Source organism: Malus domestica, chromosome 03 (genome assembly GCF_042453785.1).
Source record: "Malus domestica chromosome 03, GDT2T_hap1".
Taxonomy (NCBI): domain Eukaryota; kingdom Viridiplantae; phylum Streptophyta; class Magnoliopsida; order Rosales; family Rosaceae; genus Malus; species Malus domestica.
In genome coordinates, this window is record NC_091663.1 from 26,402,538 (window position 1) to 26,420,296 (window position 17,759).

The following is a 17,759-nucleotide window of genomic DNA, read 5'->3' on the forward strand; positions in this document are numbered from 1 at the left end:
GGCATTCAGGAACCTCAAAGAGTACATGAGTAAAGCCCCTCTGCTCTCCAAACCAGAAGTTGGTGACACTCTCATTATCTATCTATCGGTTTCAGCTTCAGCAGTCAGTTCAGTTCTTATTCGAAATGACAGTGGTGTCGAACGGCCCGTCTACTATGCTAGCAAGGCCCTACAAGATGCGGAGACACGATACTCCAACATTGAGAAATTAGCTCTAGCATTGGTCATGTCTGCTCAAAAACTTCGCCCTTATTTCCAAGCACACGCCATCATCGTGTTTACCAATCACCCTCTTCGACAGATACTCCAGAGTCCTGACACGTCTGGGCGAATGATCAAATGGGCAATAGCATTGGGTGAGTTTGACATCTCCTACCAACCAAAACCAGCCGAAAATGGTCAAGCAGTAGTAGATTTCATTGCCGACTTCACATATCCTGTTGACATTGCTTCTACACCTGAAGCAATAGCTTCATTACCATCGGAAGCTCAGAAGATAGAATCAACAACCCTAGGATGGAGTCTGTATGTTGATGGCTCATCCAACCAACAGGGCTGCGGAGCAGGATTAGTCCTCACTACCCCTGACAAAGTGGCGATAGAATACGTTCTTCGTTTCAAATTCAAGGCATCGAACAACGAGGCCGAATACGAAGCCCTTTTAGCAGGCTTACATTTGGCCAAGCATCTTGGAGTTAAACAAATTGATATCTTCAGTGACTCCCAATTAGTGGTCAACCAAGTCACGAACAACTTTGATGCTAAGGATAGCTCCATGGTAGCATATCTTGCGCAAACACGACTTTGCTCAAGCACTTCCACTACCAGATCACCCAAGTTCCTCGAGCGGCAAACAGTCATGCAGACGTTGGCCCGCATCGCCTCGGCAGTGGAAGACAAGATTGGGAGAAAAATTCATGTCGAATTGTTGGCAGCACTAAGCACCATAGTCGCGGAAGTGTGCAATTTACAACAAGGAGATAGTTGGATCACCCCAATTTATAAATTCCTTGCCCATGGCACCCTCCCAAATGACAAAGTCCAAGCTAAGCAGATTCGATACAAGTCTGCTCGCTACCTGATCATTAATGACCAACTCTACAAGCACGGTTTTACCCTGCCCTACCTAAGATGCCTTACACCTGCGGAGGCAGAAATTGTCCTTCGGGAAATACATGAAGGAGTCTGCGGAGATCATGCTGGGTCTCGATCCCTAGCACACAAGACTTTTCGCCAAGGATACTATTGGCCAACACTCCACCAAGATGCCATCAGAATATCTCGCTCATGTGATAAGTGTCAACACTACGCAACTATCCCTCACTCCCCTCCCGAGCCTCTCACTCATATGATCAGCCCTTGGCCCTTCGCCCAATAGGGACTTGATTTGATCGGCCCAATGCCTGCAGGGAAGGGCAAGGTCCGCTATGCAATCGTTGCAGTTGACTACTTCACAAAGTGGGCTGAAGTAGAACCCTTGGCAACCATTACTGAGGGAAAAATAAAAGACTTCGTATGGAATAACATCCTCTGTAGATTCGGCATTCCCAATGCGATAGTCACGGACAATGGGCGACAGTTCGACAACAAGAAGTTCAAGATGTTCTGCTCTAAGTTCAACATCAACTTATGTTTTGCCTCTCCAGCCCATCCCCAGTCTAATGGACAAGTCGAGGCCGTTAACAAAATAATCAAGCGCACTCTGAAAACTAGCTTGGATAAAGCTAAAGGTTGTTGGCCAGAATTCGTACCCCAAGTTCTTTGGTCATACCGCACTTCATATCGGACTTCCACAGGAGAAACTCCATTCTCACTTGCTTTTGGTACAGAAGCAGTTGTTCCGGTTGAGCTTGAGCAAGCAACATACCGAATCCAGAATTACATGCAGAGTGAGAACGACAAACAACTCACCCTCAACCTGGATCTAGTCGAGGAACACAGAAATCAGGCTCACCTGAGGAAAGTCGCCTACAAGCAGCGCATTTCCAACTACTACGACTCAAGGGTCAAACCTCGCTCTTTCAAAGTGGGAGACTGGGTACTGAAGAAAAGATTACTCTGTGATAGGGTCCCGAGTGAAGGAACACTCAGTCCTAACTGGGATGGACCGTTCGAGGTCGTCGGCATCAGCCGCCCTAGCTCCTACAAGCTCAGAAACTCCGACGGCAAGACCCTTGGCCATCCATGGAATGCTGACCACTTGAAGTACTATTACAAATAGACTCACATTGTACAAATGTTAAGCTACAGCCGTTCGACATCCTATGTAACAAAGACCATTTGGTATGAATTCAATAAAGAGGTGATTTAGCCAACTCGGCCCTAAACTCTTTTACATTCTGAGCAATGAAACACTCAAGTGTTGAAGCTTCAACGCAAATGTTTCCAATACAAAACAAAATCTAAGTATGTGTCAACAAGACTATACAAAGGATCTACATCATACATTCCAACACATTCATACATAAACATCATACATTCTAACACATTCATACATAAACATCATACATTCCAATACATTCATACATAAACATCATACATTCCAACACATTCATGCATAAACATCATACATTCCAACACATCCATACATAAGCCAATTGTGCTTCGAAAGGGTTCAACACACTTTGTGTCATTCGACATTTGCCACAATGTGCCTCGACACCTTGCCCTTATTCTCACCAACTAGGTGATGAAGGAACTCACCTTCGTACCACCAACTAGGTGATGAAATGTACAACCCGTACTCTAATATTATTTGGAAACTTGCCACCCTTATCACCAATCAGGTGAAGAAGGAACTCATCTTCATGCCAGCAACCAGGTGATGAAATGTACAATGGGTACTTTCCTTCATGCCACCAACCAGGTGATGAAATGTACAACGCGTACTCTCCTTCATGTCACCAACCAGGTGATGAAATGTGATGAAAGGTGATTAAGGAATTCACATTCATACCACCAACCAAGTGATGAAAGCAACCCATCATTCATTCCACTAACCAGAAGACGAGTGGTACAACTTGTACATGTGAACTCCTAGCATTCACAAATAATCAAAAACCATCAAGCTTTACAACTCAACTAGGGGAGCACTTATGCCTAACAAGAGCTATAGTCACCAACACAGTCTTATTGCAAGCCAACAATGGCTTCAGTGCATGGTATACGAAGATCAAGCTCTTTAGCCCTCTTGCATCTGCTTCAGACATTTCTCCTCTATAACAATGCAAACATTACAACTCATAGAAAGCTTCACACGCTCTTGATCAAGACTGTTCGAAGCAAATTCAATTTATATGGTTCATCCAAACCTTCGACTACTACAAGATGTGGCTTGCGTCACAATCTCTCGCTTAATAGTATGGAAGCAAAATTTGTATACGTTGTCTCTCCCACATTTTCAAATTTCTAGTTTTCCCAAAAAAAAAAAAAAAAAAAAAAAAAAGAGGAAATTGGAAATTGGGAAATTCAACAAAGCTTCATCAATGGAACACAACTACAATCCTTAACAGCTTCGCACTATCTTCATCAAGATAGTGTGAAGCAAAATCAATTTATGGTGCCAACAAAAGCTTCATCAATGGAGGACAAATATCAATCTCAAAAGCTTCGCACTATCTTCATCAAGATAGTGTGAAGCAAGATCAATTTATGATGCCAACAAAAGCTTCATCAATGGAGGACAAATATCAATCTCAAAAGCTTTGCACTATCATCATCAAGATAGTGTGAAGCAAAATTAATTTATGGTGCCAACAAAAGCTTCATCAATGGAGGACAAATATCAATCTCAAAAGCTTCGCACTATCTTCATCAAGATAGTGTGAAGCAAGATCAATTTATGGTGCCAACAAAAGCTTCATCAATGGAGGACAAATATCAATCTCAAAAGCTTCGCACTATCTTCATCAAGATAGTGTGAAGCAAAATTAATTTATGGTGCCAACAAAAGCTTCACCTATAAAGCTTCAACCCCAAAGCTTCACCTATAAAGCTTCAACCCCAAAGCTTCACCTATAAAGCTTTAACACCAAAAGCTTCACCTATAAAGTTTCAACCCTTCAACACCAAAGCTTCACCTATAAAGCTTCAACACCAAAGCTTCACCTATCAAGCTTCAACCCCAAAGCTTCACCTACAATACAAAATTTCAACACCAAAACATATAAAAGCTTCACACACTCTTCATCAAGATAGTGTGAAGCAAAATCAATTCATGGTGCCCAACAAAGCTTCAACCTCAAAGCTTCACCTACAAAGCTTCAACACCAAAGCTTCACCTACAAAGCTTTTAAATATATATATATATATATATATATATATATATATATTATTTTTAATTTTTATTTTTTCGGAAATTCGAAAATTAAAAAATCCGGAAATTTGAAAATTCAAAAAAAAAATAAAATTGCCTAGGCCTCCTCTTCTTTGGGCCTAACAACTTTCATAACAAATATATATGAAGAAGGAGTTTTGGGCTACCACTTAGAAAGGAAATGCCTCATTCGTTAACTCCCTCGACCAGAGACTTGGGGGACTCCTACCATATGCTACTGCACCTTGATACTCGGAAGTCTCACGACCACTTAGTGACTTGGATTTTTCAAGTCTCCAAACGAGAAGTTTTCCTCACTCGGGAAATTAAGGGAGCACTACCTCAACCTACATGCTTCACTCACAAAGTTTCAACATACAAGCTTCAACAAAAGGAAAAATTCAAAGAACTTAGTGAAGAAGGCATTGGTGTATTTAACACAATACGTTGAAATGAAGCAAATCTTGTTTATTGATATTTCCGATAAGTTACAAATATGTACATATACATGAATCAAAATAAACAAACAAGAGGGAGCCTTCACAAAGGTTGCTCAGGGGAAGTCTCAGCAGTCGGTAGAGCCCCAGAAAGAGAAAGCACCGGAGGGTGGTTATCCGGAGCCTCAGTACTGGACAAAACCCCAGAAGGATGAGGCATCGGAGGTTGATCATTTGGAGCTTCATTACGCGGTACAACCCCAGAAGACGACGGCAATAAATGCCTTTAGAACAAACCCACGAACCGCTGATGATCAAGTAAAACCTGACCATCAGATTCCTTCATCTGGTCAAGCTTCCTCTTCATGTTTGTAGCATAGTCATGTGCGAGCCGGTGCAACTGTTTATTCTCATGCTTGAGCCCTCTAATATCCTGTTTGAGACTCATCACTTCAGCAGCCCATGATTCAACTTGGCGGGTTCTAGCAAATAGGCGTTGGGCCATATTAGACACAGAACCTGCACACTGAACACTAAGAGCCAGATAATCCTTAACAGCCAACTCATCAGACCGTTTGGAAAGTAGTCTGTTATCTTTGGGAGTGAGAAGGTTCTTGGCCACCACCGCAGCGGTCATATCATTCTTCATCACAGAATCCCCAACGGTAAGAGGACCAGTAGGGGATATGAAGGATGGGCGCCATATGTTGTCTGGAGAAGGCGTGGCTGTCTCTTCTCTAAGGTTCAAGTCAAAACGACGGTCGGAGGGGCCAGACATTTTCAAAGGTGTTGAAGAGGGAAGAGGTCAGACAAATCAAGATCTTAGAAGTGCAAGAAGGGAGCTTCTACTGGTGGAGATTCAAGTGTGTTGTGGAACTTAATGCCAACCTCTATAAAAATCTGCACTTGACGGAGCTTCAGGAATCGAAGAGGCGTTTGCTTTCTCGAAAGCTGAGCTGTTCAGAGACCACGAGGGCCGATCTCAGAAATCGAAGAAGCACCTGCTTTTTCAGCCTCGTCAGCACCTGTCACATGCACACTCAGCTTTGCGGAAATTACGGGCAATCTGTCGAAGATTTCTGGTGAAGTAGAAAGCACGTGAATCTTACTGTTCAATTACCACTCTCCACACGCACCATCAACTCCTCGGGTACCACATATAACGTTGCCAAAGATCTCTGACAAAGTTTAGGCACGAGAATTTCGAAGTTCCAGCTACCCTACTATTACCCACAAGGGTAAAGGAACAACACCACTGCTTGACAACTGGAAAGTACCTATGTGTGTCGACCTCCGTGTTCCGTGGCAAGACAGGCTAGCAAGAACGTCCAACCTTTACTCACATTCGAGAAAAGACTCTCAACATAATTACTTTCTCCAAAACCGAAGCGGCACCGCTTTCCAAATCTTGAGAGCCAGATCCCCGACGGGATTGCTTGTTCGAAAACCGAAGAGGCACAGCTCTCAGAACTTCGAGAGCCAGATTTCCTTAGATAAAGCTTGTCTGTAATCTTCACACGCAACATCAGCTTTCCAGATACCACATACCATTTTTTCAAAGTGCTCTGACAAAGTTAAAACACGTGAAGCTGTCAGCTCCCACTACATTGTTGTGACCAAGAAGGGTAAAGGAATAGCATTACTACTTGTTATTGGGAAATCCCTATATATATTGACCTCTCTCCTCAACGGACAGGCAAACCTGCAAAAATGCTCAACCCTTTCTCGCATTCGAGAATGCACCCTCAACATAACCTCTCGAAATACTCAGCTTTATTTCCCCCCGATAATACCTCAACAAATAAGCCACACCAAGAACAAGAGTATCTCATCTCATGCGGGTCGAAAGCAAGAGTATCCCATATCATGCTTTCTCCCTGTCCTTGTCTTCGTCCTTGTCCACACCTGCAGGACAAAGAGAAAGAGAGCAGTCAGTCGGAACCTGAAATCAAACCTTCAATCTGGAACTGACTGCCTGAGACCTTTGCCTGGTTACTTACTTAGCAATGCTCTCGAGAACTCATCCTCAACTGCTGTCAAGGTCATGAATTCCACCGGCACATATCTCATGACAGTTGATCAGATATTGGCTCTTTACACTGAAGCTGCCAAGCGTGGATGAGTCACTATGAAGGAATGTTCTGAAGGACCATTTAAATGCAAAGGTTGCACACCACTTCTGCCATGCAAAAGATTGAAGCAGAAGGTTCAACGGTGAGCTGAAACAGATCACTACAGCACGACACATTTCCATACCACATTCATTATTCCGTCAACAGCAAAAGTATCCCATATCATCAAGGTCGAACGTACTCTAGATTTGACGGACTTGTTTTGACCCTCAAATTCTTGAGTCGGCCTTATACTCTGAAGAGAACCAGAAAACCCTCCAGCACAGTTCAAGAATAAGCCTGTGGAAAGTTACTTCTTCAAAAGCAAAAGTATCTCATATCATCTCTTCTCCATTTGCTTCTCCTTATCCTAGCAGCTGAATGAGAGACAAGGAGAAGGAGAACAATCAACCGGAAGCCGAAGTCGAACCTCCGATCCTGGGTTGCTTGCTTGGAAGTTTGACTGCTTACCTTGTCTGTCACCTCTTTCGGCAGATCTCCTAGCTCGGCGACTTGGGGGACTTCTACTATAGAGTTTGTATCGCACTTGACCAAGCCCGAAACTACAAGTAAGCTTCAAGTGAAATTGATACATTACCTTGTGCATCTTCATCGGTTAAAGATACCACCCATGGATGGAGGAAAAGTACTTCCAGAGAAGATGCCACATCTACATATGAGACAGATAAGACACGTGAAAATGATACCACACTTCAGTACTTAGAAGTTTCGTGATTACTCAATGGCTTGGATCTTGCAAGTCCCCAACCGAGGAGTTTCCCTCACTCGGGAACTTAGGGGAGCACTGTTTGTACCATACTTGACCAATCCCGAAACTACTGAGCACCGGTCAACGTTATACCGTCAAAGACCCAGAAGAGCTTCCCTTCAACCAGGAGGCCAATCACAATGCGACACGTGTCGACATCAGAAGTCAATCACAGCTCGACACGTGTCAACATCAGAAGCCAATCACAACACGACACGTGTCAATGTTAGAACAAAACTAGAAACTCTCTTCTATAAATAGGGATCATTCTCCCACAATAATCTCTAATGTCATTTTGTACTAAACTATTCACTAGAACTCACAAAATGAGAGCTTGAACCTATGTATTTATGTAAACCCTTCACAATTAATGAGAACTCCTCTACTCCGTGGACGTAGCCGATCTGGGTGAACCACGTACATCTTGTGTTTGCTTCCCTGTCCCTATTCATTTACGTACTTACCTTCACTAGTGATCGAAGCAACCAAGCGAAGGTCGCAAACCTGACACTTTCTGTTGTACCAAAGTCTTCGCTGATTTTGTGCATCAACAATATTGATTAAAACACCTAGAATATCAAATATTCCAAAGCACTCAAGAATTTTTGTTTCACCATTGTACTTTTAGATAAGTACGGTCAGACAGGTGTGAGTACAAAATGCTCCACCACCACCGACACTACCACAATTACTTACCAACTAATAGGTTTCAAAACAAAAGAATGGCAGAACAAGATTCTCGTTATCTTGGAAATCATGATCATCCACCTTTGAATTGAAAATCAACAGTTAGATTAAAACAACAAAAGAACGTCAATCAATCTATTCTCCACAATCAATATCAAATCCAAAGATATGTAACTATACATCCCGTCGTCACCAAATGATCATGAGAACATTTCTATTCAAAACAAAATGTTTATGAAAAAAAGTTCACTTTATTTATAATTTTGCCAAAATAAGACGACCATTTGTTTCTTTAGCGAACAATTGACTTCAAGCGACGTCAATAGTTTAAACTTGGCCTGAACAGGCCAAGTCACAGAAGAAACATTTTGTAAATTACAGACAGATGAAGAGTGCCAATTAGCATCGAGACAGATAAATTAAAAAGCATCCAGCCCTCTCTGATGCATTAAGCAACAGACGGCAGCCCAAAGATGACACCGAATTATTTGTATTAGTTCACCATCATATGATCGAATCCTCCTCCAGCCTGAAGCGCAGGAACCCGACTAACCCCAACGTTGTGAAGTAGCTGCTGCAACCATCTCCTTGTAGTTGGATCTTCCTGAAATCGTGACGCAAATAATTAACTTTGAAAGCAGACCACACAACTGTGTCCAAATAAAACAGTAGGGGATACCGAAAAGAAACAGTAAATCAAACTCAAGGTATATTTTTCCAATATCTCACAAACTATGTCTGGTAACTATATGTACCCTTGAAGATGGGAGCAAGAAAAAAAAATACAGGACTAACTCAGTAACTCCCATGAGCAACCACCAAAACATGCATTCGACAGAGTTATCACACCCTATTTTCAGACACGTTAATATGACTTCACAAACACCTCAATGCCAATCATGCAAGTACAAGGAGATGCAGCAGGAAAATTCAAGGACACTACCACAAAGAACATCTGCATACCAATATGTCCTCATCTGAAGATGAAACGCATTAGTTTTTTACTTTTTTTTTTTATTTCCAAACTACTCGTTAAGATCAATTATGAATTAAACAGCATAGGCATCCAGAAAGGAGCTTACACGAAGGGAAACACTGAAGGTAGCATCTCTCAACATATCGGGAAGACAGCTCCTCAAAGCATCACAAGCCCTGATGATAAAAAAATTAAAAAAATTAAAAAAAATAAAATAATAATAATAATAATAATAAAACAAAAAAAAAAACAGATCAAATCAAATGATTAACACGAGATATTGAAGAAACGAAAAAACAAAAAAGAATTAATAAATCTACTTCATTCGACCAACCTTGGGTTATCTGACAATCGAAGATAACATCGAATAATGTGTTTTAGTAAGCGAGACGAATGCTGGTCAGCAAGTGATGCAACCATGGTTCCCAAGACTCGACCCACTGCGAAAAACCGCTCAGCTGTAGTACAGATATAATCCAAGCCCACATCATCCAACAAAATCTTTTGAACAATAAATGTAGCCACCTGCGAAGATAACAACTTTTGTCAGGCAACCTCGGGGAAACTCGGGCAATCTGGGAAAGGCCTTGCATAAATGCTAATGAAACATACAATGATGGGAAGAAAAAAGAAGAAATGAAGAACAGAAACGAACACTCAACTGTTTTTGACAGTTCACTACCCATTTCCATAGTTCGCAGGCACAACGGGATTATTTCAGTTGATAGAAGAAAACTAATCACTTCTGTATCATCGACCTGGTAAAACGGAGTACAAAGAATTAATGTTCCAAATTCCAAATATTTTTTAATTACAAATATGTCTGGCATAAAAATGCTACATACTTCAGGTTCACATGTGAAAAAGAGTGAGAAGACCAGCTGCACATAATGGTGCACGTGCAGGATAATATTACAAGTTGAATCTAAAACCCATGCAAATAAAGCAATGTTAACTATTTTCTCATCCAAGTTCACGCTCCAGTTAAATCCTTCACTAAATGATGGAGCTAGTAAAGCCACCTATTTCAATCAACGTTATAAAAAAATAAAAATAAAAATAAAATAAAAAGGGATAAAAACTAAGCGTTCTTTTTATCCCCTCATTTATCTCACGTTAGATTCTGCTAGTCCTTTTATTTCTCAGATCAGCTACACAAGCAAGAATGGAAAGGGTGCTTTTAGTTACGGCATGCAAGAAGTTTTCACATTTAAACTCTTATAAATATCAATTCTCAAAACGTGTAGCCATATACCTATCCAGTTATACTTGTATATCAGCTGGTAATTTACTCTTGTACATTTTATCACACAAACAAATAAAAAGAAAATATACCCATCAGTTTGTCAAATAAGAATAACAAACCTTCACTAAGGCACCAATGACTCCTAAGCTAGTAAGCCTCAAGTACTCGAAAGGCCTTGACTTGCTTGTTGTATTAAGGAAAGGGTACAAATATAAAGGTATATGAGCTGCCAACGACAAGAGAAATGAAAAAATCATTGGTTAAATTTTATATGAAAACATCTCACTGGAGCTGCATGAAAAAATTATGCTTCTATGTACAAGCACATTATAAAGGACATTTCAAGATTTGAATGTAAACAAGATAAAGGTTATTACCATTAAGGAATAACATCCTTGTGTCTGGGTGCGATGCCACACACTACAAGAAGATACAAAAGGAATATGAAGCATACAATAATAATGAGAAGTGTAAAATATACGCCAAGCCTCTTTCATAGGGAAGGTAACTGTCGTTTAGGAAAAAAATGAAGTGCATCAATAAAGATTAGATATATAATTTAAAGGCAACAACAATGAACCTGAAGAAGCGCTAGAGCATTGCAAACTCGATTTGATTGGACAGGAGTTAAATTTGGTGGTGATAGAACAGGGTATATTGAAACTATCTCCTGCACAAAGGATAAAAAGTAGAATGAGAATCCATCATCAGGGAATAAGAAAAAAGACAGTATCCAGTATTGTTGATTATCAAACAGACAGTCAAATGATGGTACGTCAACGATGCATGGACATATGTATAACACATAGGTCCTACTCCTACATACAGAAGGAAACTTGCTACCCTTGTAGATGAAGGAATTTACAAAACAAGTGAACAGCAACTGACCAACAACCGCCAAAAAAAAAAAAAAAGAACAATAAGAATGACATGAATATAAAATCAAAAAACGCATACCTGTAACAGAGCAGCAATAGTACCAAAAGAATTCCACAACAATGGAGCCAAATCTTGAAATAATTCTCTCTTCTGAAAATTGGAACATGAAAGGAAACAGGGGTTTAACTAGGACTATGTGTATATGTACATATATAGTACCAAAAGGATTCGATACGAAAAAAAAAAAATAAATCTATTACAAATGAAAACTAAAACCAAGAAAGGCAAATCCAAGTCCACTTTCAGCTCAAAAATGTTTAACAGTAAGAACTAAGAACTTATTTTTTCGGTGAAGAACACATGAGCATAACAAACAAAGGGGTGGAAACTTTATCGTCGTATTGCAGGTATAATCTAGCCATTTTTTTCTTTTCTTATCCCTTTAAAAATAAAAGAGAAAATAAGGTCAAAATAACATTTTGGCTACGTGCTTTAAGGCACCGTCAGGCTCTTCACAATAGGTGGGAACAATAATCCTTTGGCCAACGTGCTATTATGGATGGAAACTAACTTCTTTCCAGATCTGATATGCAACTGTCAACAAAGTAGTCAATGAAAACTTCAAACTAATAAAGCAAAATTAACAAATTATGAAGCCTATTTAGCATGTTATAATGGCATTTATATCACTTTCATTCCCATACCACCGATAGAATTATAGCACCCAACCCAGGACCAATTGGTAATGTGTGGAGAGGCCCAAGATCGTATTCTTATGTGAGACTTCACATTCCAATTGTGTAAACATACTCAACACACCCCTCATCTCTAGTGGAGGGTAACTTGAGTTAAACACATGGAGCTAAACACGCGGACAACACATACATGGGATGACATGGGAGCACGTGTAGCCATTGGGGCGTGACACATAGATTGCGTGCAGGTTCCGTGATATCTAGTGATCCCTAAACCCTTTCAACAACCACTACACCATTCCAATCCTAGACACACAAAAGAGATTGCAGCTATGCACCTTCTCCATATCCACCTAACCAACCAATACGTACCCAGAAACGTAAAACAAATGGCAACAAAATCCAATTTTGATCCTGCCCTAGGAACAACTATATTAAGGTGCGACCCACATGCATGCTGTGATTACAATGAAGCTAACTTGAAGTCTCAACTCTAACCAGAAAAAAGAGCAAGCAAACCCTCTTCGCACGAACACGTCATGCAAAACTAAGTATCTCATTACCCCAATTGCCTTGGTTTTCTCAGCAAAACTAACATGATTACAGAGCAAAGAAATGAAGCTAAAACAAAACAAAACTCAATAGAATCCAAATTACAAAACCCTAAATCCAAATTTTAAACCTTATCATCATATCATCAAGCTACATAAACCCTAAAACAAAAATTAAACAAAAACCCTAACAGGGACCAATCAAACACAGAGGATTTCAATTGTCCAGAACCAATGAAAGCAAAAAGATTAGACCTTAGAGAGTTCAAGGAGCGCGTTTTCACGAAGTTGAGGGTTGCTGAGTTCGAGCACCAACTGCTCCGCCGACGCCATGTTAGGGTCCCTGTTCGGCTGGGCTCCGGCAGCACTGGGGTTGGAACCGATCGGACCTCCAAACGGTGCGCTCATCTCCACAAACTAGCATAGATTCTCCATTTCATAGCAGGAAGTTGTCCAAGCTCTAAAATTTTGCCATTGCTTTCTCACAGTTTACTCTCAGTTTTCTGTAGAGAGGGGGGGAGGGGGGGGGGGAGAGAGAGAGTGGGGAGGAGAGCAGTAGTTGGCTTTATATTTGAAGACACGTACTCGACATGCGCGTGGTAATCGCCCTTGATGTTGACACCTCACTTTGGATTGAACTGATTTAGTATGTCCGCTTGGAAAGGGAAGTGTGTCTACGCTCCTCCACTGTCGGATGGATGCTATTTTAAATGCTTCCCAGAGCAAGTCCACGGGGGACCATTACGCGGGCACCAGCCAATCCACTCCAGCCCAGTAGATTAGGAGCCCAAGCCGGCCCATAGGTCGGTTCAGAATGAGCAGAGCTAAAGCCCGGTCTATTTGACAATATGCTTATAACAGCGTGACGTCACAAGTCCTTTTAATTTTTTTTGTTTTTTGCACCAGGTGCATAGGAAACACGCGCACGTTATCGCAAGTGGCTGACAATGTCGCAAATGCGAGGCCCAATGTGCAGGCGCAATATGGGTTTCTAGCGTGGGGACATGTGATTTCCAACGGTAAAAAAAATTTGAAATTTAAAATTAATGGCTACTGACATGGCACAATGAGGACCGTTTGATTTTCAAATCAACAATCTAGATTTTTTCCGCCAAAAAAGCTTTTAAAAAATAAATAAAATGTCATAAATAAATAATATTTTTTTATAAAGTCAGAAATTAAAAATATTATTATTTTAATAAAATTGACTGGGCTATTTTTTTTAGGAATGGAGATGCATTTGGCCTATTACTATTCATTTGGGTTTATTATTGTTCACTGAGTGGATTAAATAGGTTGGGTGCTGGCGCATTTTTTTTAAGGGTGGACTTGCTCTTTATTGCATGACTCATGTATGACAAAACTTACTAGCTCGTTATCATAGGACATGACTAGATTCAACATGATGGTTAACAAATTGGATCAATCGTATACGATAAGACCCGCTGGCTTATTATAATAGAGCACGATTCAAATCCAACAATAAGCTTAATAAATTGGGATTAACCATTAATTGCACAAGCTCATGTACAAGGCTTTTTGAATTACACATGATAAGAGTTTTGAATTTGTTCACCATCGTAATTACTTTTAAATTATATAGAAATAATTGCAAGAGAACATGGGTACCGTAGTTTAAACGAGTCAAGCAAGATCGATTTCCACAAGACCTAGTGTGAATAACTTGTGCTTAAGAACAATTCTTAGTTAACTTTCAAATACAAGATTTATAAGCTTGAAATTTGAATTGAAATAACAAGTGCAAATTAATAAAAGGATTAAAATCAACACAATAATAATTATGAATTAACACATGCAAACTTTGAAGGTTAGGTTTTCCTAATGCATATTCTACTTGGGGCATTCAACCTAGAACATATATCTAACATGTAATTCGTATGTGACATTTGTAAGATTGTGAGTATGAAATATATGATAGAACCAGTCATAGTGGTTAAGATTGATACGAAAAAGTCTTGATTAAAGCTATTAGGTTGTCCTAAATATTTTAGGATGATATAATTGAGAGAAGTTCTGATTGGTTCTGGAAAAGGATTTAGTGTTGGAACTTTGTAAGGTCTCATAATTCTTTATGGTTTGTATAGTTTGAATCCTAGTCCAATTCTGATAGGGAATGGACAAAGGATTACTATATATATGTGTCACAAACCACTACTCTTGCGTTCGTTGGCTTATTTTTTTCTAAGACCTATTGATTAGAAGAGTTGTTATCACCGCAAAAGAGGAGAAGCTTTTGAGCACAGAGGCTGCAATGGCTTCTTCATCAGGATCGAATAATGCAGGTATGTTTTAAGGCCTTGGTTCTTAAGTGCGTTCAATAAAAGGTTTATGAGTTGTGATTCAATTGGATGAATTCTTGTTCCTTGGATAAGAAGTTATAATCTTGTTCTTACCCGTAGTATTAGAGCCATTAGGTTTCAACCATTGAATTCAACTAAAATTAAAATTGAAGGCATGAAAACATACTAGCTGGGTTTCAGATTGAGTTCTTAGGGTTCTTAAAATCTTTAGTTTGAAACGGCATCATTTTCGTTATAGAGCCATTGGAAGGTTAATGTAAGATCTCATATCACCCAGGGGAGTGATCCTTATATGTATATTCTCATCCCTACCTAGCATGAGGCATTTTAGGAGCTCACTGGCTTCAGGTTCCATCGAAACTCTGAAGTTAAGCGAGTAGCGCGCGAGAGCAATCCCATGATGGGTGGCCCACTGGGAAGTTCTCGTGTGAGTTTCCAGAAACAAAACCGTGAGGGCATAGTCAGGGCCAAAAGCGGACAATATCGTGCTACGGTGGTGGAACGGGCCAGGGATGTGGTGGACCTCGGGCCGGGATGTGAAAGTTAAGTTACAAAAATGGTGTCGTTTTGTGAGATGTTTAAATAACTAAAAATTTGACCGTTGGGAAATCTGGGTTTATGTTTTCGTTATGTTCTTCGAATAGGGTTTCTTCTCCATCGTCTTCAATGGACCTATTTCTTCCTTGTTGTTCTCTAAAACATAATTTTGAGTCAAGATAGATGCTGAAATTGACAAATTTTAGAAGCTAACGACGAAAATGTATGTATTTTGAAATTCGATTTTTTTTTCAGATTATGCAGAATGTTTGGATTGAGTTTATATGAATTTAATGTTGGAAATTGGTTACTTGATCATGTTTATACCATACTTAGGGCCTCTGTATTTAGATCTCGTACAAATACTCGGGGGACTTAAATGTAATTATGTAATAAAGGAAGGGGAAAATATGTAATAAGTGATGAGTCTTTATTCTATAAAAGAACCTCTCACCCTCACAATGAGATGAGGCCAATTCCTAGGCCCTCTCACCCCCTCTCAAAGCTCTCACTCTCAGAGCTCTCTCTCTCTCTCAGATAAATACATAATCAGTGTGGACGTAGCCTAAACCTTGAGGTGAACCACGATATCTCTTGTGTTATTTACATTTTATGCAAATTCACGGTCGGATTTACGTTGTTTCAAGACCTCCGGTTTTGTGCATCAACATTTGGCGTCGTCTGTGGGAAATGACACGAAAAACTATGTCGATTCTCTTTCATTTTTTCACCTCCACCGTGAATCTGCAAAATCACAAAAAAAAAAAAAAAACACCAGAAGTTAGAAAGTTCGGATCGGTCATATTATTGGGTTTTGGGAACTTCAACTTGGGATAAGATCAATTTCCATATTCCATGCTTCCCAAATTCCCAGCAAAGCTTTCACGTCATCAGTACCATCCCAGTTTCAAAGTCTGTTAAGAGAGGCAAAGCAGGGGAGAGAAAGAACGCACTCAAAGACTCTCGTTTTGCTCTGATTGCTTTGACTGCCTGCGAAGGTCCAATGGCAGCAGATCTGGTGCTTGACACAGCCATCAGCGATTGGGTTCTCATCCCTCTCTCGATGGTCATGGTTCTTATCGGCGTCCTCCGATATTTCGTCTTCAAGCTCATGCGCTCAAACCAAGTCCCCGATGCCAAAATCGTCAAAGAAGGGCAATTGATTATTAGGGTTCGAAATTTACGTGTTGCTGCTAATTTCATACCTCCAAGGTCGTCTCGTGCTCGCCGATTGTATTACAACAACGAGGAAAATGGGCTGTTAATTGTTCCTAAGGGTCAGGCACAGAATCCACAAGCACAAATGTTCTCTGATCCCAACATGGCCATGGAAAACCCTTTTCAAAATTCACCCCAAAAATGGCTCTGGCCACCCCTACCAGTTTTAGGTTTAGCAGTCTACTCGAGATGTTCACGGTGAACGTGCAGAGAGCAGAGAATCGGCCTCTGAATGTGCATTTGACTGCGCCGTTCACGATTGCGACTTCGCGGTTGGAGATGGTGGAGAATGTGGCGGTCCGGGTTGAGTTGAGTAACGGGTGCATGGGGTGGGGTGAAACTCTGATTTTGCCCTTTATGACTGCAGAGGATCAGCATACTACCATGGTTAAGGCTAAGGAAGCTTGCGAGTTCTTGTGAGTTCTCTAGCAATGACGTTGGGTTCAGTTTTGGGGGAGATTGGTAGGATTCTGCACATGCATGACAGACAAAAAGAGATGAAAAGGAAAAGAAAAAGCAAAAGCAAATATGCTTCTGCTGTCCCTTAGCCTTACAAAGCATCCTTGTTTCAGTTTTTGGAGATGCGCAGGGGAAAGATAAAAGAAGAAAGCATCAAGCAAAGCAGAAAGTAAACAAAAGCAAAAGCAGATAATATTAATGGGGTGCATAGTGGGGTGGTGCAGTCCACAAGCATGATGACGATGGGCCAACAAGCCAGCTCATTCGAATTCAGATCTGACAGCAGTTGTTACTCCCAGTGTCTCAAAAAAAAAAAGGCAAAGCCCAAAATAAATGGGCCGAAATGATGTATGGAAGACGAAGGCCCATGAGCCCAAAATAGCTCCAACCAGGCAACCAAAAGTACGCCCAGTACTACAAAAAATTATTCGGCACCTCGCCGCTATTACCACCAACCAGGTGATCAAAAGTAACCCCAATACTCCAAAATTATTCAGCAACCTGCTGCTATTACCACTAACCAGGTGATGAAATGTACAACCCGTACTTTAATATCAT

The 17,759-nt window shown here is 40.5% G+C and overlaps 2 protein-coding genes across 2 annotated transcripts; one reads left to right on the top strand and one right to left on the bottom strand.

The window, feature by feature from the left end:
* Positions 1–8,550: 8,550 nt before the first annotated feature.
* On the bottom strand, positions 8,551–13,349 carry LOC103407938 (uncharacterized). The gene is made up of 9 exons (XM_029100124.2): positions 12,922–13,349; positions 11,499–11,570; positions 11,122–11,211; positions 10,919–10,961; positions 10,661–10,767; positions 9,958–10,053; positions 9,630–9,820; positions 9,402–9,471; positions 8,551–8,923 (listed from the first exon to the last, which is right to left on the bottom strand). The coding sequence occupies exons 1-9, from the start codon at positions 13,072–13,074 to the stop codon at positions 8,813–8,815; spliced, it is 933 nt and encodes a 310-aa protein (XP_028955957.1). The 5' UTR covers positions 13,075–13,349; the 3' UTR covers positions 8,551–8,812.
* Positions 13,350–14,938: 1,589 nt separating this feature from the next.
* LOC139194768 (uncharacterized) lies at positions 14,939–17,162 on the top strand. The gene is made up of 3 exons (XM_070819674.1): positions 14,939–14,969; positions 16,523–16,806; positions 16,953–17,162. Exons 1-3 carry the CDS (start codon positions 14,939–14,941, stop codon positions 17,160–17,162), a joined length of 525 nt encoding a protein of 174 aa, XP_070675775.1.
* Positions 17,163–17,759: the final 597 nt, after the last annotated feature.

Excerpts from the sequence above, each read along its gene's own strand:
- LOC103407938 (XM_029100124.2), bottom strand. The coding sequence starts at position 13,074 with ATGAGCGCACCGTTTGGAGGTCCGATCGGTTCCAACCCCAGTGCTGCC. Across the intron at positions 11,571-12,921 it reads CGCTCCTTGAACTCTCTAAG|AAGAGAGAATTATTTCAAGA; the intron begins GTCTAATCTTTT and ends TCCAATTTTCAG. Across the intron at positions 8,924-9,401 it reads CCTTCAGTGTTTCCCTTCGT|GAAGATCCAACTACAAGGAG; the intron begins GTAAGCTCCTTT and ends TCACGATTTCAG.
- LOC139194768 (XM_070819674.1), top strand. The coding sequence starts at position 14,939 with ATGGCTTCTTCATCAGGATCGAATAATGCAG. Across the intron at positions 14,970-16,522 it reads ATCAGGATCGAATAATGCAG|GTCCAATGGCAGCAGATCTG; the intron begins GTATGTTTTAAG and ends CTGCCTGCGAAG. Across the intron at positions 16,807-16,952 it reads TAATTGTTCCTAAGGGTCAG|AGAGCAGAGAATCGGCCTCT; the intron begins GCACAGAATCCA and ends GTGAACGTGCAG.